A 24,557-nucleotide genomic window follows, 5' to 3' on the forward strand; every position below is an offset into this window, starting at 1 on the left:
TTCCTTTGTAATGAATGACTGGAGGGGAAAAGGAAAGCGAGATTAATGATATTCGAACTACAACCTCATACTAAGCTTGCTTTTTATATTATTATAGGATCGTAGCAATTTACTTGGATTCTGTGTATTCGATACAATTTTATTAAATTTTTTAGTGTTTTACAAATGATATATTTATTATTCTTCTTCATTATCTATCCCATCAGTTCATCATAATGACAATAATTGTCTCATGAAACATTGATAGGTTATGATTCATTTAAATTTACCTGTTGGTAGATGTTATAATATGCAAGAAGAGTAGTGTTTTTCCGAGTAGTTACCAAAATACTGTCAGATAAACTTCTATTCAACGGGTTTGAAAGAATAGATATCCCGATGTACAGTAACGCTGAGTTAAGCTGGCTAACGGATGATATTATCTCAGTCAGTTTCAGTAACTTGACTGAGGTACGAATATTTTCTTGGGATATTTTTACTGGCAATCAGGTATATGCTTAAAGCACAAATAACTTTTCCAAGTGGCATCAAGGTGCTTGGTTAAAAATATCTCGGAACACCCGTGTTCTTCCCCCAAGGATGATCTCTGTTTTTCGAAGGGTCTGTGAAGATGTAGATTACCGTACTGTTCTGGAAGTAGACTTGGTTAGAGATCAAAAAGTTCATTTGCCGACTAGGTTGGAAGAAAGTTTAAGGTTTTTGACATATCATTAACACTCCCCGGTTACTCTATATAAACTATATCAATCTACTTTAAAAGCTGCAATATGTAATAAAAGTTAGCGATAGTGATCCATCCTCCCCAAATTGGCAATTACTCCCTACCAACTTGCGCAATCATAAATCACAATCATAATCATAATGATAAACGAAGTTAACAATAAGGTCTACAATTACGGCAAATTACTTAATGTGTTAATCATGTATGCTAATGTACAGTTGAGTGAGGCAACTGTTTAAGCGCAAAAATATTACTTACTTCAGTAATTCAGAATACATATAAGCAATTGAGCTTTAAAGTTCAAAGTGCTTTATCTTTAACCTTAATGAACACGATAAGGTTACTTTTAATGTGTCTTACCTCCCTATTAGTTATAGAATAGTCTGGAATCGGTTGTAGAATGCTACTCCTATGGAAGTGTTCCATTACTTCCATATGCTTTTCTCCACTTTTTCTGAGTTCGCCTCTAAAACTAGGATTGTCAATTTTTGGCGAAGTAATGCTTAATTTTTAGGCAACGACTTGAGTTTCATCATACGTTGACAATCAGAAACTAAAAACTAAATGGAAATAATTGAATTGTTTACCATTTAAAGCCACATTCAAATAGGTTTCCGCACTCTGCACAACTTCAACAATAAGTGTCTCTTCGTCGTTAGCACTGACTAAGTAACCATGAACTACCAAGTGGCCTGCTGTTTATTATACAGATCATTTTAATTCGGAACATTTCCATAAAAATAGAAGAAATTCTTATTTATTTTTACCAAACTCTATAAATGTAGAAAAATATATATATGTAAGTTTTAAAATTTGAGCTAAAGGGGCAATGAAACAGTTGTAAAGGAATACAAGGTGATTGTTGCTAAAATGAAACTTGACAGTATAATTATTAAATAATATTGTCAATGCGAAAATAATCTTCGCATAATTTCATGAGATTGCATTTCAAATTGCAAATCCATCGTGAACTCATGGCATCCAATAGCAAATATAATGAAATAAAGGTAGTTATTGTAGTAATAGACTCTAATCTAGTATAATGAAAGAAAAAAGCAAGTAGTAGCTTGATAATAAAAAATAAATATAGTTGTATAAAAAAAATGATAAACATAGCAATCCGCTATACTTAAAACCCCGGATAGTAAAAGAACCCCAAAATAATCATTGAACATTAATATTATATAAAAAGAAAGTAAAATTTGGTCGTTAATATAGAAGATTATAATTAATCTTTTAAAAAAGTAAACATGACTTTTCGTGTGAGCTGTGATTGAGTTGTAATACTCAATATTTTGTAAAAGATACTTAGATATCAGCAAATGAAAAACATCTACTTTCTAAGACTTTTAAACTTGGACTTATGGGTAAATCCTTTTCATTTTGTAATGCCTTGGCCAATTGTTTCTTCTTCATTGAAGAAGTTCTTGACCTGACTTGTTCATTATATGAATCGTTTAATAATGATATCTCGAATTCTCGATTTAATTTCTCTTCAATTTGTAACAATTTAGTATCTAATTGACTCATTGATGAATCTTGTTGTAATTGTAAATTATTCAAATCATGATCAGAACACCATCCACTATCAATTAAATGCTTTTTAGTTAATTCAAATGCATCAGTAATTGATTGTTTTTGGCGTTTCAAATAATCGGCATAACCAAATAATTCATTTGAACTTGTTAATTCAGAAATTGAATTAACTCTGCCACGACTAACAAATTCAGAATCATTCACAATTTGAGATTCTCGAGCTTGATGACGAAGTATACTATTACTCGATTCAGATTCACTTGAAGATGAAAGTACTTGACTGTTAAACTTTGAATTGATAACATCAAAATAATTTTGTTCTATGTTTGATAATGCCTTCTTTGTGGCTGACAAATTTTCAGATATAGTAATTATTGGTGAAGTTAATGGTGGAGTAACAGGAGTTAACATCGCTGAATTCGATAAGGTTCTTGATCTCTTACCTTTGGTATTCACGGAAGAAGTTGTAGGATTTGGATTCAAATGGGATAAAAGACTTGAATTGGATGAAGAAGACGTGGATGATCGTGACTGTTGTTGTTGACGGAAAGGTTGTGGTTGAGACAATGATGTCACAAGCTCTTCTTGCAAAGGGCTAACTGAAGGTCTGGCTGACACACTTGTTTTTAATGGCTGTGGTTGTGGTACTTGCGATGCAGTAGATGGAGGTGGCAAGGAACTTGATGAATTGTTACTACTTCCTAATGATAATTTTCTAATCCCGTTTTTCAAACTTTTTAATCTTTTTAAGGGAGAGGAGCTATTATTGGTAGATGATGAATTCGTAGATGGAGCATTTACTTGATTATTGTTACCACTCATGGTACTAGCTATTGAAGTTGAACCATTATTTAAATTGGCAGCCGAATTATTGCCATTACTTGGAGTTAATGAAGGGAAAATTTGATAATTTGACGAATCAATAACGAGACTTGGTGAATCTAACTCATAATTTGAAAATGATTGATCTTGATTTAAAAATTCAGAAAAATCTGATTGATGCAAACTTGAAATTTCGCCTTCCTTAGTTGAAGTATTATTTGAAGTTAAAGTTGATAAAGGATTCTGATTGTCAAAATCCTCATTAGCAACAGTAAATGGATTATTCAAAACTGGAATAGATGATGATAGTGGAGATGTTAAACTGTTGGTTCCACTGATAGATGATGTATCAACTACTAAAGATTTCTTGATTAAAGTGCTACTATGAGGAATGAGATCACTTGAATCATCAGGCAATGGAGGTAATAAAGTTTCTGTTTCTATGGCTGACTTTTCTTGAATGGTAGTAGTTGAGTTAACATGATTATTAGGTTCAAATCCATCATTATCTAAACTTCTTGATGCGTTGATGTCCATAATAGTTGAAATTTGAGATGAGATCTCATTATCTACGGTATTGGTGTTGCCAATTATTTTGTCAGCTGATGTTGTTAACAAAATTTCATTATGACTTTGTCGTCTGGACATTGATTCTGATCCTGATGGAGTTATTATAGAAGATGACGATATTGATGTTATAGACTTCTTATGTTGAGTGAAAGTTGTAGTAGAAGAAGGCGGTTCCCTTTCTTCTAGAACAATGCCTAAACCACCGTAATCACCGCTCATTTTTCTGGACTTGCTTGATAATTCAGGTCTAAGGCAGGTTCAGCTGATTATTAATGAGCTTTGTAGTAGTCTAGATACTGAATAATACTAATTTATACTGAATAATTGAATAATGTAAGGAGGTTGATACATGTAATAATTTTTTGGAAATTTTTACGTCTTAGATTTGGTTATATATAATTCTTTTTTAAGTTGATATTTTTTAATATTTTTACTATATAAAAAGCAAAAGTGCAGGTCAAAGTGTAAACTGATTAACGGTTATCCATTTTTATTTTCCTTTCAAAAAAAAAATAATAAAGTTAAATTACACAAAATGACACGCCATAAAAAATATTCCAGTTTGTTTAATTTTGAACATTTATTTTTTATTCATCATGCACAAATATGACTTTGTGAATCAAAATTCTGATTTTGTAGCTAAGTCGATGGGATTGTGCTGAACTCGTTTGTGCTATTCGCAGTTGTCCCTGTCCTCATGATTTGTATGAATTGGTCAAATTTTTAAATCTTAATGGTATTCATACCAATCTAATGAGCGAGAAAGTGAGTGATAAAACCGAAAATGTGTACGAAATGTTTAAACTTGTATGTAAATTGATATGGATTTTGCAAATAAAGTTTAGAGTAGTTGTTGATAAATAATTATTTGTGATAAACTTATCAGTATATTTAGCTTGTGATTACTTATCAACCAACACCAGTGATTCTTTGTCACTTTTCGATAACGAGACTTAACAAAAGAGACATTGAGTTTTGCAAGTGTTCAGAAGTGTTTAGGTTTTTGTCATAAATAATAGGGGCAGTTAGTATTAAAAGTAAGCATTTCAAAGGGTAGCCCATCAAGGAGCGGCTCCAGATAATCCCGAAGGTCTCACTGAAAGTTAGCCTAAGTTTTGAATTAATGTATTTCGGTAACGAACAATGAAGTTCAACCCCAAATTAGACGTAATACCGTTTAATTTTCAACTGCATTATCTTTATGAGAGATAATCTATTTTTCGTAACGTCTTTCATGGATTGACCTTTGATAGACCTATGCTAAAAGGTCTGGATCTGATTCCATGTTTCAATTCAACAATTATCACAGAACAATAGAAAGCATTAAAAAGCTTAAACCCATGAGACAAAGTAAAGGCTCTACTTTTACACATTCTCTTGTTATCACTCTGGCACAAGACTGAAAGTTTTGGGTAAAACACATCCTTCAAAGGTTTAATTTCAGAAACAAAAAAAGATTAAACTAAAACACTCAAAATCCAAAAATCCTCAGAGGCTTTAAACAAAAGCAGAAACAGAAGACGTTATATAACTATAACTATAACGTCTAATTCAACATTGTGGTTTGTTTTACTTGTTTATGCCAATCGAGTTATGAAAGATTACTCCGATATCATTCAGTTCATTCTCTCCACAAATACAGACCTATAGCCATGTAATGAAAGGGTAGATCGTATTTGTCCAATTTTAAACGCATTCTGCACTTTATCCGCAGTGTTTAATACACTAATTTAATAACGTTACTAGATTAGGCAAATTCTGGTTAATTATCCTGTATGTAATATAAAGGCTGAGAATGGAATTGAATTATACCAAAACCTGTATACAACCATCGCTTTTAATTTTAACCTGCAAATTATATGACAACTGGAGAAATAGATTTACAATTCTACAACTACATTGCTCACAACTACATGAAGATATCGATATTGCAAATCAAATACGAATTCATGTAACTATTACATAGTTTCAACAAATTGTGAAAGAATGGTGAATGTGGAATAGAGCTACTGTAATTCCTAGAGATACAGAGGGTAATAAATATTTTGCACCGATACACGCACACTCCCTTTCTCTAACACAGACTGACACTAACACATTAAAAATGTATGGTCTGCTCTACGTTGGTCTAATATAATTCGGGTTATTCTATTCATTTAACTTCTAACCAGTACAGGTATAATCTAGGGCCAAGAATAAGTGAGTCGTAGTTACATTCTCGCTAATCAAGATCACGGTTGTAATAAAGTTAGGTGGAAAAAAAAAAGTTTACAGTATTTAAAATTTTAGAATACTGGTGACAAATACCATAGGGAGTAATAAGAATTATTAAGAATTATTCTTCTACTGGATTTGGTAATCTAGAAACAATGAATTAATAATCGGATACAATTTATTCACCTGATTCTGATTTCCATCGCTTCAAGTAATATCTAACTTAAATAATAATACTATAGAGCTAAGTAAAATTGGAAAAAATAAATTTCTCTAGACAGAAAATAATTATCTATCAGCCCAAGATTTTCACCTATTTAGTGAGAAATATGATTAAAAAAATACCACATATTTAACTACGAGAGACACACACAGTTTGGATCTAATTTAAACCAATAAAACAGGACAACTGGTGCGTAAAACTAAAGGGTCAGATCAAACCTTCGAAAACTAAATTCTGAAGTATAATTTCGTAACGAGCCCCTATTTCTTATTCGCCTTTAAAGCAGACGTACAGTGAAGAAAAGAAAATAAATTAATATAACTCAATAGCGCGGTTAATTTTCCTTTTCACTAATATAAAATCCTCACTAAAATTTTATTTGATCCAGTAATTATTGTAGGGGGGAAAGGGGAGGCCACAGTAAAGTCAAGTAAGAAAAGAGACATTAAATTAAGAATATTTTTTTGTGTATATGTAGCATGTGCACATTGTTTTTATTGTGTACATTGTGCACTCGCTAAATATTCTAATTTCGCCTTTGTACGCTATCAATCTCTATAAACTTTGATAGTTCGACAATGAAAGGCAATTTGTCTTACCAAGAATTTGCCCTTTAACTGGCTTGTGAGAAGACTGCTCAACTTTGAAAAACTTAAGAATTCCCTGTTCACATCTGCTGGTAACGTCCATGATTGGAAGTATATTTTTTTGCTGTCATGCAGAAGCCCTTCATTGCCATTGGTAATAGGGACATAACCATAGTGAGTACAAAAAAGTAGTGAGGAAAAAAAAAAACCTACTATCAAACCTTAAAAAATAAGATAGCGATATAGTTAACAATGGGTATAATGCTTCAAAATAAATTAGAAGAAACGGCCCTCCGAAATAATAAAAGTGAACGGGATATTAAATTTTTCACGGTATTTGACAAAATAATAACCATAGCATGATGAATGTAGAAGATTTACAATCAGAAATCAGGTTATTTGTTTCCTGCTTTTCTATGGAAGGATAATTAATACATCCTGAATTGGCATGTACACCGGTTGTAAAGCATAATTTAACTAAAGTTAGACATAATTAACGTTGTAATATTTAAAATCAAAAATCAAACTTGAAAATGGGGGACACTGGCGTAATTTTCATTATTGACAGAGAACTTTTCACATATTATTAGTTGGACTACTTTTGTTATCCTTATAATAGCCAATCAAGAGAGCTACTTTCTGACTTTAAAGTTTTATAGTTGCAAAGTAAAGTTGAACTTAACTTTTGTGGTATATGAATCTATAATTTGAACAAAGTTTTTTTTGGTCGTACGAGCTCTATACCGTATTCAATAAACGTCAAAATTAATTGATCAAAGATTTAAACTTTCTAGGTTGCAGTTGAAAAAGGTTCTTCGTCCTCAAATTTGCCATTCAATTTCATGATTGCAGCTACTCAATATAACTAAATATTCTAATTAGAGTCTACATATATCAAATTCTAATTATAATTGGTTGATAGAGGTCAAAATTTTCTCCTCTCAACCATAGTCACATAATGACCAGAAAATAACGCCAAGGTGAAACAATAACCTGAGTTCTATGTAACTATCTGAACATCCTTAGTGGTGATACTAGACGAAGTTACTGTGGTTCTTGAAATACGAACAATTGGTAAGTAAGAAGAATATGGTCCAATAAACTTTTACAGGTTCAAACTTGAAAAATTTTTATTTTATGTATTTACTGGTTATTATTTTTCTTAATTTTTTGTTTAAATTTTTGCAAGTTAAGCAAATGCACAAAAGAAGATTTTTTTTGTTTTAATTTAGGAGGCCAAATCTAGACTTTTTTTTGATTTCCCTAAGCTATGCTATAACCCCTTTGTATTTTATTCTTCGTGCTTAATTTTACCGTTATACTTTCCATCCACCCTTAAAACAGACGACTACTACTAAAATAGCTTATACTCGTTTAGGAAAACTGCAAGTCGCACTCTATAAAATATCTGTTTAGAAACCATGGACGCTTACCGTAATCGCATTGGTTGTGCTCCTTTTATTTACTCTACCCCTAATCGTTACTGAACTACCAACGGTTTTTAATGGTGTGTAGAAGAAAACCATTTTGTTCTCTGTAGTTGACAATGGTTTCAGCCTAAAATATTGACTTTGACTGATTTTTCAGTCGTTGCCCCTCACTAAACTTGACAGGAGTGATGTGCTCAACAAGCAATGATTTACAACATGAATTGTCCTGTAAAGACTCAACTGTCGCCTTCAATAGTTTCATGGAACAATGCATGCAATACAACTTAACTAAAGGACTACGAAGTTTGCCCCTTTTCTTTAGGTTAAGTTGCTCTTATTGGCTAATTGGAAAAAGCACTAGTGAGCAAACTGAAAAATTTTGCTTAATAGAGCAATTTTTCTCGGTGCTCACAACACCAAGTGGCTCATGTAAAGATCTTGCATTATTAGCACCGCAGCGCCATACATTTTTTATGGGAACAAATATAAAACAATGAACACAAACTAATTGTAGTTTGACTTGAATAATGAAGTATTTACCATGGCACATGAGTTTAAATAGAAAATCACAACCATGCTGAGATTTATTTTTACTATGCACATGTTAGTTTCTGTAAGTTGAAAGTAAAGAACGCTTATATTTGACTGATTAGATTAGGTACGCTATTGTTAAATGGATGAAATAGTTTAATTAGTTTGAGTATGGAAATGACTTTTAGTTACTTCACCCTTAAATTTCATGTTCATGATAATATTGAAATCGCACAATGGAGTTTTCTAATTGACAATAGATGCGATCTCCTGAATGAGATATTGATTCGTGCCTTAATCAGATTAACTTATAACTAGATTTGAGCTATAGACAATGATCTGTCGAATTTCTTCTTGAAATTTGCGACAATAGACCATGCAATAGGGATAACAAATTTGATCAATTTGTTTGTTCAATTTATAATTACTTCACATAAGTTCTGATGAAACCTTATTCTACAAACCAATATAGAACTAAAATGCATTTATTCGTAATAGAGTTTATTAGTAATTTAAGGACTAATCTGAAATTTTATTTTATATACAATCATTCATAACATCATTTAATCAGAATAATTTTGATATTGTTGAACGTGCTCAATGAGTAGTTCCTCCAACTATCGTTTCAACTTTACTCTTTTCATACTTCCAGTAATTTGAACGTATGGTATCATATTGTGTTCCTAATAAGTCGTATACTTTAATAGAATCTTTATAGTCTTTTCTTTCCAAAAAGATTTTAGCAAGCATTTCTAAAGCATATAAACTCTTAACCGCTTTGAAACTATTATCATTGAGTTCCAATTCTTTCAAATTTATGAATTTTAAACAAAAGTCTTCTAAACCTGAAAGTTTAAGTCCTTGCTTTTGATATATTCCAATAAGATAATTCCAACTAGACGGATTTTGTGGTAATTGCTCAATTAATGATTCCACATACTGTAATTCGTTTTTAACACTTTCTTCAGTGATCAAGTCTACTTTAGCAAATTTAAGGAAATATCTATGATTCCAAGCTGAATTGTTCCTCAAATCAGCTAAAATACATTTATCAACAAACTCCAACTCTTTTGGATCATTGAATAAATCAAATTTCTCTACTAACCACTTTCTATAAGACCATACATGATGATTCTTAGGATCTGAGTCTAACATGGCCTCTAAAATGGGAAATTCTCTATGAGGTTCATATTTTCTTTTAGTGGAACCTTCTTTTTCATCACCAGATGTTTTTAAGATTCTATCAATAATCAATTGACGATAATTCCAGATTTGATAATTCTTTTCGTTTTCCAAAGCAACTTGTTCACACCAATCTAATTCTTCAAATAAATCCTTATTCAACTTAGTTAAAATATCATAACGATAAATCCATATCGTATAATGAGAAGCTAATAACTCAATACCCTTCTGGGTAATATACAAGGCTCGTTCGGAATATTCTTCATTTTTCAATAAGGCTAACAATATCCCCATGGTAGTTTTATATTCATCATCATATAAAATTTGACATAATTGTGGTTGTTCTGTATTTATCTCAACAGGGATAACATCATCAAAATTGTAATCATTACTCATCTTATCAACTTGATCCTTAGAATTGAAATAATAAGATCAAACAAATCTCAAATGATATTGGATATATATATATATATATATATTTATTTATATAGATATTCGAAATCATATAATGATGTAACTGTTTGAAGAAAAGTTTCCTATTTAGTCCTGTACAATGTGGATTCAATCTCACAAATTTAAAGTTATACGATCTTACCACTTTCACTATTAACAATCATCAGTACAGAGGTATCAACGATCAAGTCTAATCTGATTATGTATGTCAGTTAAACCCAAGTATCCCTAGAACTCACATTTTATATCACTATACAGTTAGATCGATTTTTAGCCGTAGCTTCCACGTTCATTCTGATTGTACGGCAAAAAAAAAAAAGGTTCAAAAAAGACCGTTAACATTTGACTGTGATAGTTGTTGGGATTTCGTCTAGTCTAAATCTGATTCCATGACTACAGTTCTTTCAGATCACGAATTGTTCTTACTAGCTGCTACATCAAGTTCGATTATTTATTTAGTTTTAAGTTATCTTTATGGAAGATCTCAAATCCCGGTGTTAGTGGCAGTGTTCGTTTTCTCAAATATGATATCTCGGACTAATCTATTTCAATCATTTATCCAAAATTCAGTTCCATACTTCTCCAAACTCATAGATAGAATAGTCGGTCTCCAGGCCACAAGTTTACCTAAACTTTCATCTTCAAAAGGTCCTGGTTATGATAAATTCTTGGCTTTGAGTGATAATTCGCAATTAGAAATCTTAACTGCTGTAAAATCCTTACAAGCATATGCTACTAATTCCAAGAAAACTAATGATAGAAGACGAAAACTTTTCAAATTGATGACTTGGAGACAACAGAAGTTATGTGAAGATATTGGTTATTTAGATAAATTGAAAAAAATTGATACCTCGATCCAATCAAATCAATCCTTCTTAAATGCGATTGCAGATAAATCAGTAACTGATTTTGGATTATCTTATCATGATTTTGAAAAATTGAAAAATGATAGTAGTTCCAATCAAACATCATCTACTAACTACAGAGTCATTGAAGCGATTGGTCACTATTTAAGAGATTGGAATGTGGAAGGCTTCTCCGAACTTAATCCTATTTTGAAATATGTCAGACAACAATTAGATGCTACAGTTCCTGTAAATATGAGAGAAAAGACATGTATAGTTATTCCTGGTTCGGGATTAGGTAGAGTAGCTCATGAAGTTGCTAAATTTGGATCTGAAAAAGGGGAGCCTACCTTCGGGGCTGTTTATGGGGTAGAGTATTCAGGTTTAATGCATGCTTGTAATCAATTCATATATGCAGATAAATCGTCAGACAATAAAACATCAACTGCCAAAACTTTTGAATTATTCCCTCATGTTCATTCTTGTTCTAATTTATATGATACAGCTTCACAATTCCGGAAAGAAAAAGTCCAACAATTAACTTCAAAACCCGATAATTTACATTTACTGCATGAAGATTTCAGATATTTTAAGATAGATACTCCAAACAAATTTGAAAATATCATAGTTGTATCAGTATTCTTCATTGATACAGCTGAAAATTTAATCAATTACTTGGATGCAATTCATAGTTTAACCACACCAAATTCAAGAAATAATAACATCAAGAGAGGTCATTGGATTAATGTTGGTCCTTTGAAATACGGAAGTGCAGCACAAGTTGAATTGAATGCCGATGAATTAAAACAAATTAGAGCTAAAATGGGTTGGGTTGACAAAGATTATAAAAGTAGTTTACATAGCAATCAAATTACTGAAAATGGGTTAGTCGGTTATGTAACGGATAAAAGTAGTATGTGGCAAGGTTACTATGGTTTAACAATGTGGAATTCCGCTAGAAAGGAAAACTCTACAAAATAAAGTAAATAATTTGCCATTCTTCTTGTATATAGCTAAAAAAATGCATCTATTCTATTATACACTATTTATTTTGTAATATCTGAACCTTTATTGATTTGAATCTTTTTATCTTCACCACCACTAATAATACCAATATCTCTATCCCATGATACTGAGAAAACTTTAGATTTGAGTTTAGAATTTTCATTTTCTTCTCTTGTAATGGTATATAATGATTTTTCAGCTCTTACATCCCACACTTTAACAGTACCATCATGTGATGCAGATGAAAATATATGATCATTGATTGGTGAAGCTGATAAACTAACCACAAAATTGGTATGACCAACTAATTTAGCTGAAGTTTGATCTGTTGTGGTTGAACTTACACGAGGATCATGTAAATTAATATGACGAGCAGTTGAGCCTGATGCTAATAAATGTAAGCTTGGTAATTGTAAAATTGAAAGTAAAGAATAACGTGTATTTCTGGTATCAACACAACGAGATGTTACTAAATCCCATGTTTTAATGTTATGATCTTGTGATACTGAGTACGCTACTGTGGCATCATTGGCATCAAATATAATATCTTCAACAGGTTGTGAATGTCCTTCTAAAAGAGATAATGGAGAACGTCTTCTTATGGTGGAATCTTGAACTGCCATCTTTCTTCTTTTCTTAGATGCAGTGGAAATAACATTTAAATCATATTCTAATGGTTTAATAGCAGTCATTTCTTTATAATTAGTTGACCAGAGACCTATGACATTATCATACCCAGCTGATAAAATACGATTAGATTTATATTCAACAGCCAAAGAAACAACTGGAGCTTTATGACCTTCTAATATAGCTAAAGTTTTACCATCTTCAATATCATCATCTTCCTTTTCTAAAACTTCATCATTTGAAGTTTTCCATAATCTAACTTGTCTATCATTACCAGCAGATACTACTCTAGTAGGAGAAATCCATTTTACTGATCTTATAGGTCCTGAATGACCAACATATTGTTTTTCAACATTACCTGACATGTTATAAGTTCTAACTATACCATCATAAGAACCTGATAAGATTTTTGGTTGAGTAATATTTAAATTAGTAGATGTAACTGATCTTGATTGAGAATTAATGGAATCAATAGATGATATCCAATCATCACTATTAAATGAAGCTAAAAATGATGGTGGGAGTACTGCTCTTGTATATTCCAAGGTTAAAAATGCTTCACTGGATAAACCATTCTTAGTTAAGTAATCTTGAATTGATGTTCTTAAAAGAACACCATCTATAAGGAAATCAAATGGAATTGGTTTAGTATCGTCTGATTCTGCATTTCTTCCTAATAAATGATTTACCACCTCTGATAAACCATATCTCTTTAATGAAGCTGGCACAAATAAAGGTGTTTCTGAAACATTTAAGGTCTCATCTTCTTCCTTGGTGAAGAACTTTATCTTAATCTGAGACTTATCTTCACTCATGACTACTTTAACCTTTTAAATGAATAATTATAACAATTTGAAGCATCTCTTACCTATTTGCCATATTTTTCAAAAAGACTTAAATTTTTTTTCTCATCTCAAGTCGATCACATGACCAAAATTTACTGCAACTATTTTTTTACAGCCAAATTGCTTCTTAAACCAATAAAGCCAATTATTATCATTTGACTATATATAATGGATATGATGTAATCAAGTTAATGATGGTAATTAGTCTTCAAAACTTAACTGTCATGTTGATCTGAGACGATGTATGATTTAAAAATGGGAATGATGCCTTAGTTAACATTTTACCAAACATTCCAGCTGTCTTTATACCAGCATTGGCACTTTCTCTTAACCCGATTCCATCAGTAAAATTGCTTTTCCGAAACCTTGAAGTGAATCGTGACTTCTTAATAGTAGAAATAGATGGATTCATATTGATTTTGGAACTGGGAATAAAAGCAGCAGTATCAGAAATCTTACCCCGAGTGAATAATGAAGCAATAGCTCTTCTAATTCTTTTCCATCTTCTAGATCTCGTAACTCTGGGAGGAGGGAGCGATCTCATATCTCAGCCAATGGACGAACTTGATCAGGATAATTAAATCAAAACAATACGTACTTGAAATAATAAACACTAAAGTAAATAAAGAAGTTAACCGCTCAAAATTAAAACTCAATTTGTGCTCCGCACAATTTATTTACCCTATGTATGGGATCAAATTCCGCGGGACCTCCGTAGTCAATTTTAAAATTGGGTGAGTTTATCGAATTAAACGTTGAAGGTTTGTGTATGTTTACAATATAGTTGTCGTATGGGATCATAATTGATCAGAAATATCATACAAAGTTGTTCCAGAGGAACAAATTATTGTAATTATATAGTTACATATTAACTATCAAGCTTTTCCTAATTTAAAAAAAGAGTCAAAAACGGATCACGTGATTCGATTTATGATAAAATTTTCGATGAGTTGTGAAAAAAATCGAAAGTCAATCGATATTGTAAAATTTAACTACTTTCTGATTCTTGGGAGCTGACCTCTTCAAACTATATACAAATCCATAGATTACAATGTCTACCACTACTGACGCTTCAGTTGAAGTTGAAATCACTAAAGTCTTCGACACCATCTTGGTGTTAGATTTCGGTTCACAATATTCTCATTTAATCACTCGTCGTTTAAGAGAATTCAATGTTTATGCTGAAATGTTACCATGTACTCAAAAAATTTCCGAATTATCTTGGAAACCAAAGGGTATCATTTTATCTGGTGGTCCATACTCAGTTTATGCTGAAGATGCTCCTCATGTTGATCATGATATTTTCAAATTGAATGTTCCAATCTTAGGTATCTGTTATGGTATGCAAGAATTAGCTTGGATCAATGGTAAAGGTGTTGCTAGAGGTGACAAAAGAGAATATGGTCCAGCTACTTTAAATGTTGAAGACGCTACTTGTGACTTATTTAAAGGTGTTGACCATTCTCAAGTTTGGATGTCCCATGGTGATAAATTACATGCTTTACCAACTGGTTTCAAAGTTGTTGCTACCTCAGGTAACTCACCTTTTGCTGGTATTGCCCATGAAGAAGATAAAATCTATGGTATTCAATTCCATCCTGAAGTTACTCATACTGCTCAAGGTAAAATCTTATTAAAGAATTTCGCTGTTGATATTTGTAAAGCTAATACCAATTGGAGTATGGAAAACTTTGTTGATACTGAAATTGCTAGAATTAGAAAATTAGTTGGTCCAACTGCTGAGGTTATTGGTGCTGTTTCTGGTGGTGTTGATTCAACCGTTGGAGCTAAAATTATGAAAGAAGCTATTGGTGAACGTTTCCACGCTATTTACGTTGATAATGGTGTTATGAGATTAAATGAAACTGAAACCGTCTATAAAACTTTAACTGAAGGTCTTGGTATTAACTTAACTGTTGTTGATGCTTCAGAATTATTCTTAGGAAGATTAAAGGGTATCACTGATCCAGAAAAGAAAAGAAAAATCATTGGTAACACTTTTATTCATGTCTTTGAAGATGAAGCTGCTAAAATTAAACCAGCTTCTGGTCAAGAAATTGAATTTTTATTACAAGGTACTTTATATCCTGATGTCATTGAATCAATTTCTTTCAAAGGTCCATCTCAAACTATTAAAACTCATCACAATGTTGGTGGTTTATTAGAAGATATGAAATTAAAATTAATTGAACCATTAAGAGAATTATTCAAAGATGAAGTTCGTCATTTAGGTGAACTTTTAGGTGTACCTCACGATTTAGTTTGGAGACATCCATTCCCAGGTCCAGGTTTAGCTATTAGAGTTTTAGGTGAAGTTACCAAAGAACAAGTTAAAATTGCTCGTGAAGCTGATTTCATTTTTATTGAAGAAATTAAGAAAGCTGGTTTATATAAAGAAATCTCTCAAGCTTTTGCTGCCTTATTACCAGTTAAATCTGTTGGTGTTATGGGTGATCAAAGAACTTATGAACAAGTCATTGCTTTAAGAGCTATTACTACCGTTGATTTCATGACTGCTGATTGGTATGAGTTTGAATCTTCCTTCTTGAGGAATGTTGCTTCAAGAATTGTCAACGAAGTGAGCGGTGTTGCCCGTGTTACTTACGATATTACTTCTAAACCACCAGCTACCGTTGAATGGGAATAGGTTAGCAATATACATAGATAGATATAGTCCTAAATTTTTTTTATTTTAATACATTACACACATTATACATATTCTATTTCGTTATATCTGGTATAGTTATATACTGTTGTCGTATCACATTTGCAACAACCGTATCTTGATCATGTGATAAACTGAGTAAAAATTCATCCGTTGTATGAATATCACTTTGAATCAAAGGTTTACCATTTTCATCATACAGCCTGTACCAATGTTTGAATTCAAATGATCTCTGATCCGATATATCCAATGATTTGTATAATGCTTCTTTACTAGCCCAAGTACCTGCTAAGAATAATAATAATTGATCTGATTCATGATTCTTTCTTAAAGTGACAAACTTATTTAATTCATATTTGGGATGTAGTAACCTTAAACTTAGTCTCTCCACAAAATCATTATTCTTTTCCAACAACTTCTTGAATCGACTTATACTAGTGACATCAACACCAATTGCTCTTGTAACTGGAAATCGTATCATCCCAGACCTCAATTATATATGTTCTTATAAACTCCTCTGTATAAAAGATCAACAGTCAATTTTGTTAAGAGTCGCGCACTGCTCGAAGGTTTTATGACTCAAATTATATTTTGATCAAATTTTCCAAATCAAGCAATTAGAGTTTGAATAGATATAAACACACATTACACTTCAAAATGGCATCTACTATTACTGGTCCAGTCTCACTTCCTGGATCAAGACATGATTTATCCACTTATTGGGGCAGAGTTAAACATTGTGCAGAGATTTCAGATCCAACTATGTTGTTGAACTCTACTAAAGATATCGAAGCTGCCAAAAGAAAGATTTGGGATTATAAGAACGGTGTGGTGGGATCTATGAATGCAGACCTTTGGAGAGCGAAGAGAACTTTGGATTCAGCTTTACATCCTGATACAGGTGAAACTGTTTTCTTGCCATTTAGAATGAGTTCGTGTGTTTTATCTAATTTAGTGGTTACAGCTGGTATGTTAACACCAAATTTAGGTACAGTAGGTACTTTATTTTGGCAAATTGCAAATCAATCATTAAATGTTGCTATTAATACTGCTAATGCTAATAAATCTCATCCATTGACAACCAAACAAATCGCTGTTAACTATTCCATGGCGGTGACTGCTTCTTGTACTGTTGCTTTAGGATTAAATGCTATCGTTCCAAGATTAAAGTCTTTGAAACCAAGTACAAGACTTATTTTAGGTAGATTGGTTCCATTTGCAGCAGTTGTTTCAGCAGGTGTGGTTAATGTTTTCTTAATGAGAAGTGAAGAGATAAGAAAAGGTATTACCGTATTCGATAAGAATGGTTCTGAAGTTGGTACTTCTAAAACAGCTGCTTTATATGCTGTTGGTGAAACAGCTGCTAGTAGAGTTATCAATGCAACTCCTATTATGGTTATACCACCTTTAATTTTGGTTAGACTCCAAGCTTCTAGATTATTGAGAGGTAGATCAAAGGGAGTGGAAACTTTAGTGAATATCGGTTTGATTTTTGCAACATCATTAGTAGCCTTACCATTTGCTCTTGCTGTATTCCCACAAAGAAGAGAATTACCAGTGAGAAAGTTAGAAGAAAAATTCCATAACTTAACAGATAGTAAAGGGTTACCAATAGAAACTTTAGAATTTAATAGAGGTATTTAAATATACCTTGTACATTAAAACTCTTGTAAATATATTATATACATTTTGTTTGATTTAATCTATATAGCAATAAAGCAAAACATTCTAATCTGTGAAACTTTTAAGTGATTACCAATACTTCCATTTAGTCGTTCCATTAGTACCGATGGTGTTCTCAATAGCAGCTCTACCATCAAGAGTGGAGAAATTCTCAACAGAGAATAATTTTATATCATCTTCAGAATCGGCTGATAACAAAGCAACACCCTTACCACCCAATGAAGTATCAAATGATTCAAAACCTTCTTTTTTGAATTCACTAATGGTTGTTTGAATTGTTTCAGAACTAACATTTTCATCTACTAATGTAATTGCACAACCACCCCCACCAGCACCAGTCAACTTTGTAGCTCCAATCTTGGAAAGATCTCCAATTATTTTAACCTTTTCTAAGGTGGGATGTGATACGCCTAAAGCGACTAATAATCCATGATTTATATTGACTAGTTCCTTCAACGTCTTGAGTTCTTCGTCTCCAAACACAGGTCTAGTCATAATTTGATATGCCTCTGATGCCAAATTACCCATGGCATCTAAAATTGGAGAACTTATCTTTGGGTATAATGAATTTAACTTAGCTACTCCACCAACTAAATCGGCAGTACTTCTTGGAATCTTGGTATTAGTAAGAAGTAATTTAATAGAAGGAAAGTTTCTCATTGTAGTACGAATTGATGGTTGGGCAGGTGCACTAACTCTTTGGAACATGACAGCACCACCAAATGTAGCAACAGCATTATCAATACCTGATGGATTACCATGAAAACACTTTTCTCCCATCAAAGACCATGCATCAATGAAATCTAATTGATGATTTTCATCTTTTGCAGCTTTTTGATTTATAGTGACAGTAGGAGTATCTATCTTTTTAGTTAATACTGATAAGGCAGCAGCCAAACAAACACCAGTCGAAGCAGATGATCCCAAGCCCGCTCCAATTGGAAGGGTAGATCTTATACAAAACACATGACCAGGTGTATCTTCTTCACATAAGTGGGAATACAAGTATAAGAAGGAGAGACAAGTTGTAAAATGAGTGGTTGATTTACAATCATCCAAAAGACTAGTAATTTTATCAACAATTTCTGGAACCAATTCCTCAGTTGGTAATGGTCTGCCCTTTTCAAACGTTTGAAATTTCCTTATCTCTTCCCAAGGTATATCGTGTTTGTTCCAAACGTATGAAAGATTAATATCAGGAAATTTTAAAGTTATTTCATCAATATTTTCATTAGGGCTAACAAGTAAATAGGCTCTCAAACTGAGTGCTGCGGCAATGGCTGGCTTGCTATAAACAGCAGAATGCTCTCCAAATATGATCACTTTCCCTGGAGCACTAACAAAGAACGACGAACCAGTCATAGTAATACGGATTATAGTTGGATTGAATGTTCAGATACCTATCAGTTTATATTTACAGTCCAATTTTTCAAACTGTCGTTTACACCCATTTAATTTTTTGTCGCGAACAAATCCTCCATCAACTTTGAAAAAAAAAATAACAATCCTCGAGAGCAAATCAATGCTTTGTTGATACTTTTTAGAAATCAAGAGAATATCATTCAGAATCTTATAAAAGGATAATGTCTGTGGTTCAGTCCAAGAATGGAAGGGAAACTGTCCCATTGAAGCCAATACAGCCAACTCAGTTCTGGACTTTTGATAATGCGTTGACTCTTTTGAAGTCTTGTCATGATCCATATATACTTGATGCCTTGGATGAATTTTTATTATTGCATAGCAAGCTTTTATTTAACCCATTGCCTTTCAGTGGTGTTCAGAAAGAAAGCTCAATCAAGGAAACTACCAAGGAAATTACATTACGGTCTATCATTTATACTGAATTCACTACTAATAACATCCAAGATGCTAAAAAGTTAGAATCATCTTTACAATTGGATGTTGATGAAATAGCGAGAGTCATAAATCAATCTTACAAGAGAATCCCTGAAAATAAATTGTTCCAATTAGGTAAATTGAAAAGTAAATTACCCGATGATAGAGAAAAGAATGAAGAAAATAAACGATTAACTAGCTATACTAGAAGACTTCTTCGAGAAAGAAGACTCATCATTAAGATAGTCATTGATTTATTGAACAATAAGACAAATTCATACAAATCAAACACCATTCAGAACTTGGGAAAGGAATTATTTTTATCTCCAGTATATCTCACAGAGGTAATCAAAGCATTAAGTACCATCTTTGAATCACTTGTTACCAAACCATTTAAATCTGGGATTTCCGAAGAATTGGATGAAATTATTGGTTGTGAAACAGTACTTCTTGCTGTTGAATTGTCGAAGGTATTGGTGGAATTACTTGTGCAAAATCCAACTATTAATAACGAAGCTAGGTTTTCTTGGTTTGAGTTGATGAATTCCTTTGGATATGTTTCATCCTTAGGTCCATATATTCCATATCCAGAATCATTCAGTTTACTTCAAGCTTTATCAACAGTGATTTCAATTTTATTCTTAGATTTGGAAAACAGTTATGACTCTTACGATTCAGCCAATCCAAATACAACTTCATTTATTGCCAATGCGGATGCCATTTCTAAAATCCATAGTTTTATATCAGATACACCGACCAGCAACCCAGTTGTATTATATAGTTGGTCCCTCATCCTTCTCAGAAAATATTATTTCCTTCAAGAATACCCTAGCTTGGAATCATCAAGTTCCTTCACAAAATCTATCACCATTGATAAGTTGGATATATTCATAAGTGAGTTATCAGCAAGATATGCTAATCATGATATATTTGGAGAAATAAAGAATTTATCAACAATCCTAAGATTTGATAACATATACTCAGCCGTTCTTTCATCAGTCATCATATCAAGTTTACCGCTCGTGACAATCAATGATTCTATCTCTAACTCGATAGCTAGTGTATTGAAATATGCTCCAAATAGTGTAGTTGAGAAATTTTTCGAAAATGAATCAACGATAAATGCAATTATTCTATCAAGGGCAAAGTTCCCTATTGCGTTAACTCCATACTTGAAGATAGCTTCGATAAATGGTAACTTTGCATTCCATGAATTCAACGAATTGAAATCATATATCCATTTATTCAAGAAAGATGAGTTTTTAAAGTCGTATGAGATAGACGAAGACAATACCGAATTGGTCAAATTATCTAACTTGATAGATGTATATCCTCCATATGAGTCTACCAAGAAAATATCATTTATGTTTGACGTTGGAACTAAAGCTAAGATCTTACCATCTCTGAATAAAGACGAAGTATTGGTCACATTCTTATATAAGTATAATGGTTGGTCATTATTAGGAAGAGTGTTGCAGAATGCATCCAAGTTATTTAGTACTAGAGACAGAGAAAAACTAGAATTCGTGGTTAATATCTTAGAATTGTTGATCAAAGTTGTTAAAGATAATTCCATTGATGATGTGAAGCTAGTGTTAGAATCTATGTCAGCATACACAGAAGATTCAGATGTCATAGAGGTGATTTTAAGATTGTTAGAACAAGGATTGCATGCTCGTAATGTCGAAGTAGTATCATTAGTGATTAATTTGTTGACGAGCTTGATGCCTATTTTATCATATAGAATATGGCCATGTCTTGCCAAATCAGCTCTTTTGTCCAAAGATGGTAAAGAAGGAATAGCATCTACGATATTTGGTACTATAGAAATGGTGAATGGAGAATATAAAGTAACCAATGCATTAATCAACTTAACCGATTCATTGGTTCAAAATTGTTTATCCTTAGACGAGGATTATCCATCAAAATCTAAGAGCCTAATTCTTAACAAATTTGTTCTGCATTTGCTTTTAGTGTTTGAAAGTTCTGTTCATTGCAAATTTAAAAGTCCATCTGAAAACTTAGAAATAAGTGTCTTAACATTGGATGTATTTTCAAATATTTTGGCTGCTGTGCATTCAATTGAAAAGGACTGTCCACCTGCTGAAAAGGCTACCAAGGTATTTGCCGATGCTTCTGGATTAATCTTAGATTCTTTTCTTGTTACGTCAGAAGAATATGCTAGATCAACATCTCCTATCTTAAGATTGTTAAAATCATTCCCAGATGTCTTGACTATTTATGAGATTAACGATATTTCGGGCTTTTGGTATGATAACTGGATTCGTTGTGCATTGTCTTTTTCACAGTTGATTGTTAAGATCAGATCAAATTTAAATTATTCACCATCAGCGTTCGAATCACATTTGTTTAGATTGTTACCCAATTTAGTATCGACTTATGCTCAATATGATACTTATAGAAAAGAGATATTGGATTTAATTACATGTTTAACCAATGGAGTTTGGACGACTGAACAACCTTCAGTTTTATCTCACCTTGGACAATATCATTCTCAAATGTTACTTCATTCGTTAGCATCTGACTTGGATAATTCATTTGATGATTATAAAATCAAGGTGTCAGTTTATGACTTCATTTGTGCAGTTATGGAAGGTAATCAAGAAGGACTTTCGGTGTTATTCATTAGTGGTAGGGACGTTTTCGGTGATTTTACAAAAACAGGAAAGTTGAATGAAAGTAAGAAGAACATCTCTTTATTACAGATCATGAAGAAAAATGTGAGAGATATGAAGTATTATCCAAATTCAGTCAGTTTACCATTGATAGATGCAATCTCGTTAGCCTTAAATTCTTGGACAACAGCACATGATAGTGATAATGATAGTGAATTTATTAATGAATTAATCGCTAGAATCCAATTAGAGTTAATCACAAACCCTCAAGATTCAGAAGGATACTTGGAAAGTTGCTACGAATTGAAACTATCTTCTAAGATTGCTCAAGTTTTATCATTATATTTATTCACATCGAAAAATCAGAAATGCACTAAATTAATTACTGATTTTATTTCTTCTGATTCGTTTATTGAATTATCCAAAAAGAAATTCTCTGTTCTGGGATACCATCCGTCGTTGCATAATCTGTTACAGTCATCATTTTCATCTTTGTTCCCCCATCTTCAAATTTCTCAATTCACTAGTACACTTACTAATAGAAACAGGTATGGTGTTGCTGCTTTATATAACTTACCATTGATGGATAGTTTACTTAAATCTGAACCAGCTTGGACACAGTTAAGAGAGCAAGTTATTGCATCAAGTATCAATTTACAATATCTTAATGCCCAGATTTCGAGTTCTAAATCATTTGGTGCGTTACTTACTTCCTATTGCAGAAAATCAACAGGGCCATTAAGTTCAAATCTAGTTGGGTTTGTTACCCATCTATTAAAAATCAACATTAATGAAGGTATCCCGACTGATATTTTTGAACAAGTATACCAAGAACGTATTGAATTAGCATTTTACTTATTCTACTCCCTTTATAATAGAAGTTCGTTCAAAGATTCTTCTAAAGAAGTTTTTAATATTATTAAGTACTCCTTGGATTTGTTATCATCAACTAGTTTGAACTTGTTATCTTCCTTGGCTGAATCAAAAGGATACTATAGACCATTACTTAAGATATTATATTGCTCGTTGAGTTTAATAAAAGATGATTCAGGAATTTTGATAGAATATTTCAGTATATTCCGTGACTTGTTTGCTTTGGTCGTTGCTAAAGGGACAAGGACTTTATTAATTGAATTACAAAACGAGGTTTACCTATCCCGATCTGGAAAGACCCATCATGAATCAACCAAGTTAAATGATAAAATTGATGATCTTATGGTTATATTGTCAATTTTAAAGGTTTTCGTTACGTTGAAGTCATCAACTGATTTACATCTTGAAATAGCTACTATCATAGACGAGAATGGTACAATTAACGCCTTATTAAACCTATACTCATTCTCGCATTCGATTGAAGTTAATGATGAAAATATTTTTGCTCAACTAAGTCTAATGTATATTCAGGAATTAATGAGTATACCTATCATGGCTGAAAAATGTGTATCTAGTGGGTTATTCCTCGTCTTGGGAGAAAGTCAAATCTCGAAAAGAGTTAAAGCTGGCGGTTTAAGTGTTGCTACTGGAGGAAAATATCATGCGTTGTGGATCAATGGAATTCTACCAATAATTACGATTAGTTTGACAAATTTACATTCATTGCCAGAAATATACGTGGCATTACAACTATTCGGGAAACAGATTGATTATTGTATACTGAGCTGGTCAGCAGATTCTGCATCTATTAAAATATCTACTGCAATGATTGCTGAAACAAGTCAAATTTTACTAATTTATGATTTATTAAAATCATTAAATATCACTGCTCATATTAATCAGTATGAAAATAATCAACTTACATCCAATGTTGACATGAAGGTCTTACCAGGATTGGAGACTGAATCCAAGAGAGATGAATTTAGGGAGTGTTTCAAAAATCTTTTGAAACACCCGAAATTCCTCATCTCAAGGATCAGTCCAAGTTCTGTGGAAGAACAAAGGATTATTGAAAAAGGAGGAGAAAATTATGATAAGTTTGTATCAGATTTAATCAATGAAATAAGAAACTTAAATGATTTTGAATAAGATCAGATCAATTTCCCAATATAAATCTCTACTATTACAATCACTTTTATTCATGATGGTTACAAATTCGCATTTTTTTGGATCTGATTTTTCTCTCACAAAATTCATTCTGTGAGACACAAAT

General features: G+C 32.2%; 10 protein-coding genes across 10 annotated transcripts; 4 read left to right on the top strand and 6 right to left on the bottom strand. All coding sequences in view use genetic code 12, as the record gives it.

Moving 5' to 3' along the window:
• Positions 1-2,029: 2,029 nt before the first annotated feature.
• Positions 2,030-3,868, bottom strand: DFJ63DRAFT_336225 (uncharacterized protein; the record flags this gene model as incomplete). The annotated part of the gene is made up of 1 exon (XM_064908343.1): positions 2,030-3,868. The coding sequence occupies one exon, from the start codon at positions 3,866-3,868 to the stop codon at positions 2,030-2,032; it is 1,839 nt and encodes a 612-aa protein (XP_064760778.1).
• A 5,232-nt stretch (positions 3,869-9,100) lies between these two features.
• On the bottom strand, positions 9,101-10,588 carry RAM2 (bifunctional protein farnesyltransferase/protein geranylgeranyltransferase). Its single transcript, XM_064907093.1, has one exon. It carries the CDS (start codon positions 10,210-10,212, stop codon positions 9,232-9,234), a length of 981 nt encoding a protein of 326 aa, XP_064760779.1. The 5' UTR covers positions 10,213-10,588; the 3' UTR covers positions 9,101-9,231.
• DFJ63DRAFT_319693 (uncharacterized protein) lies at positions 10,577-12,141 on the top strand. Its single transcript, XM_064907094.1, has one exon. It carries the CDS (start codon positions 10,659-10,661, stop codon positions 12,093-12,095), a length of 1,437 nt encoding a protein of 478 aa, XP_064760780.1. The 5' UTR covers positions 10,577-10,658; the 3' UTR covers positions 12,096-12,141.
• Positions 12,142-12,160: 19 nt separating this feature from the next.
• On the bottom strand, positions 12,161-13,561 carry YTM1 (Ytm1p; the record flags this gene model as incomplete). The annotated part of the gene is made up of 1 exon (XM_064905125.1): positions 12,161-13,561. One exon carries the CDS (start codon positions 13,559-13,561, stop codon positions 12,161-12,163), a length of 1,401 nt encoding a protein of 466 aa, XP_064760781.1.
• A 49-nt stretch (positions 13,562-13,610) lies between these two features.
• On the bottom strand, positions 13,611-14,389 carry DFJ63DRAFT_182285 (uncharacterized protein). Its single transcript, XM_064903796.1, has one exon. The coding sequence runs from the start codon at positions 14,133-14,135 to the stop codon at positions 13,800-13,802; it is 336 nt and encodes a 111-aa protein (XP_064760782.1). The 5' UTR covers positions 14,136-14,389; the 3' UTR covers positions 13,611-13,799.
• Positions 14,389-16,575, top strand: GUA1 (GMP synthase (glutamine-hydrolyzing)). The gene has a single exon (XM_064903805.1). It carries the CDS (start codon positions 14,643-14,645, stop codon positions 16,236-16,238), a length of 1,596 nt encoding a protein of 531 aa, XP_064760783.1. The 5' UTR covers positions 14,389-14,642; the 3' UTR covers positions 16,239-16,575.
• Positions 16,312-16,737, bottom strand: PPT2 (holo-[acyl-carrier-protein] synthase; the record flags this gene model as incomplete). Its single annotated transcript, XM_064906282.1, has 1 exon — positions 16,312-16,737. The coding sequence occupies one exon, from the start codon at positions 16,735-16,737 to the stop codon at positions 16,312-16,314; it is 426 nt and encodes a 141-aa protein (XP_064760784.1).
• A 176-nt stretch (positions 16,738-16,913) lies between these two features.
• DFJ63DRAFT_336232 (uncharacterized protein) lies at positions 16,914-17,900 on the top strand (the record flags this gene model as incomplete). Its single annotated transcript, XM_064908344.1, has 1 exon — positions 16,914-17,900. One exon carries the CDS (start codon positions 16,914-16,916, stop codon positions 17,898-17,900), a length of 987 nt encoding a protein of 328 aa, XP_064760785.1.
• A 54-nt stretch (positions 17,901-17,954) lies between these two features.
• On the bottom strand, positions 17,955-19,412 carry ERG12 (mevalonate kinase). Its single transcript, XM_064903797.1, has one exon. The coding sequence runs from the start codon at positions 19,299-19,301 to the stop codon at positions 18,009-18,011; it is 1,293 nt and encodes a 430-aa protein (XP_064760786.1). The 5' UTR covers positions 19,302-19,412; the 3' UTR covers positions 17,955-18,008.
• A 110-nt stretch (positions 19,413-19,522) lies between these two features.
• Positions 19,523-24,433, top strand: NUP188 (Nup188p; the record flags this gene model as incomplete). The annotated part of the gene is made up of 1 exon (XM_064908345.1): positions 19,523-24,433. The coding sequence occupies one exon, from the start codon at positions 19,523-19,525 to the stop codon at positions 24,431-24,433; it is 4,911 nt and encodes a 1,636-aa protein (XP_064760787.1).
• Between the last annotated feature and the right edge of the window lie 124 nt (positions 24,434-24,557).

Source organism: Scheffersomyces coipomensis (assembly GCF_036884675.1).
Source record: "Scheffersomyces coipomensis strain NRRL Y-17651 chromosome Unknown DFJ63scaffold_5, whole genome shotgun sequence".
Lineage (NCBI taxonomy): Eukaryota > Fungi > Ascomycota > Pichiomycetes > Serinales > Debaryomycetaceae > Scheffersomyces > Scheffersomyces coipomensis.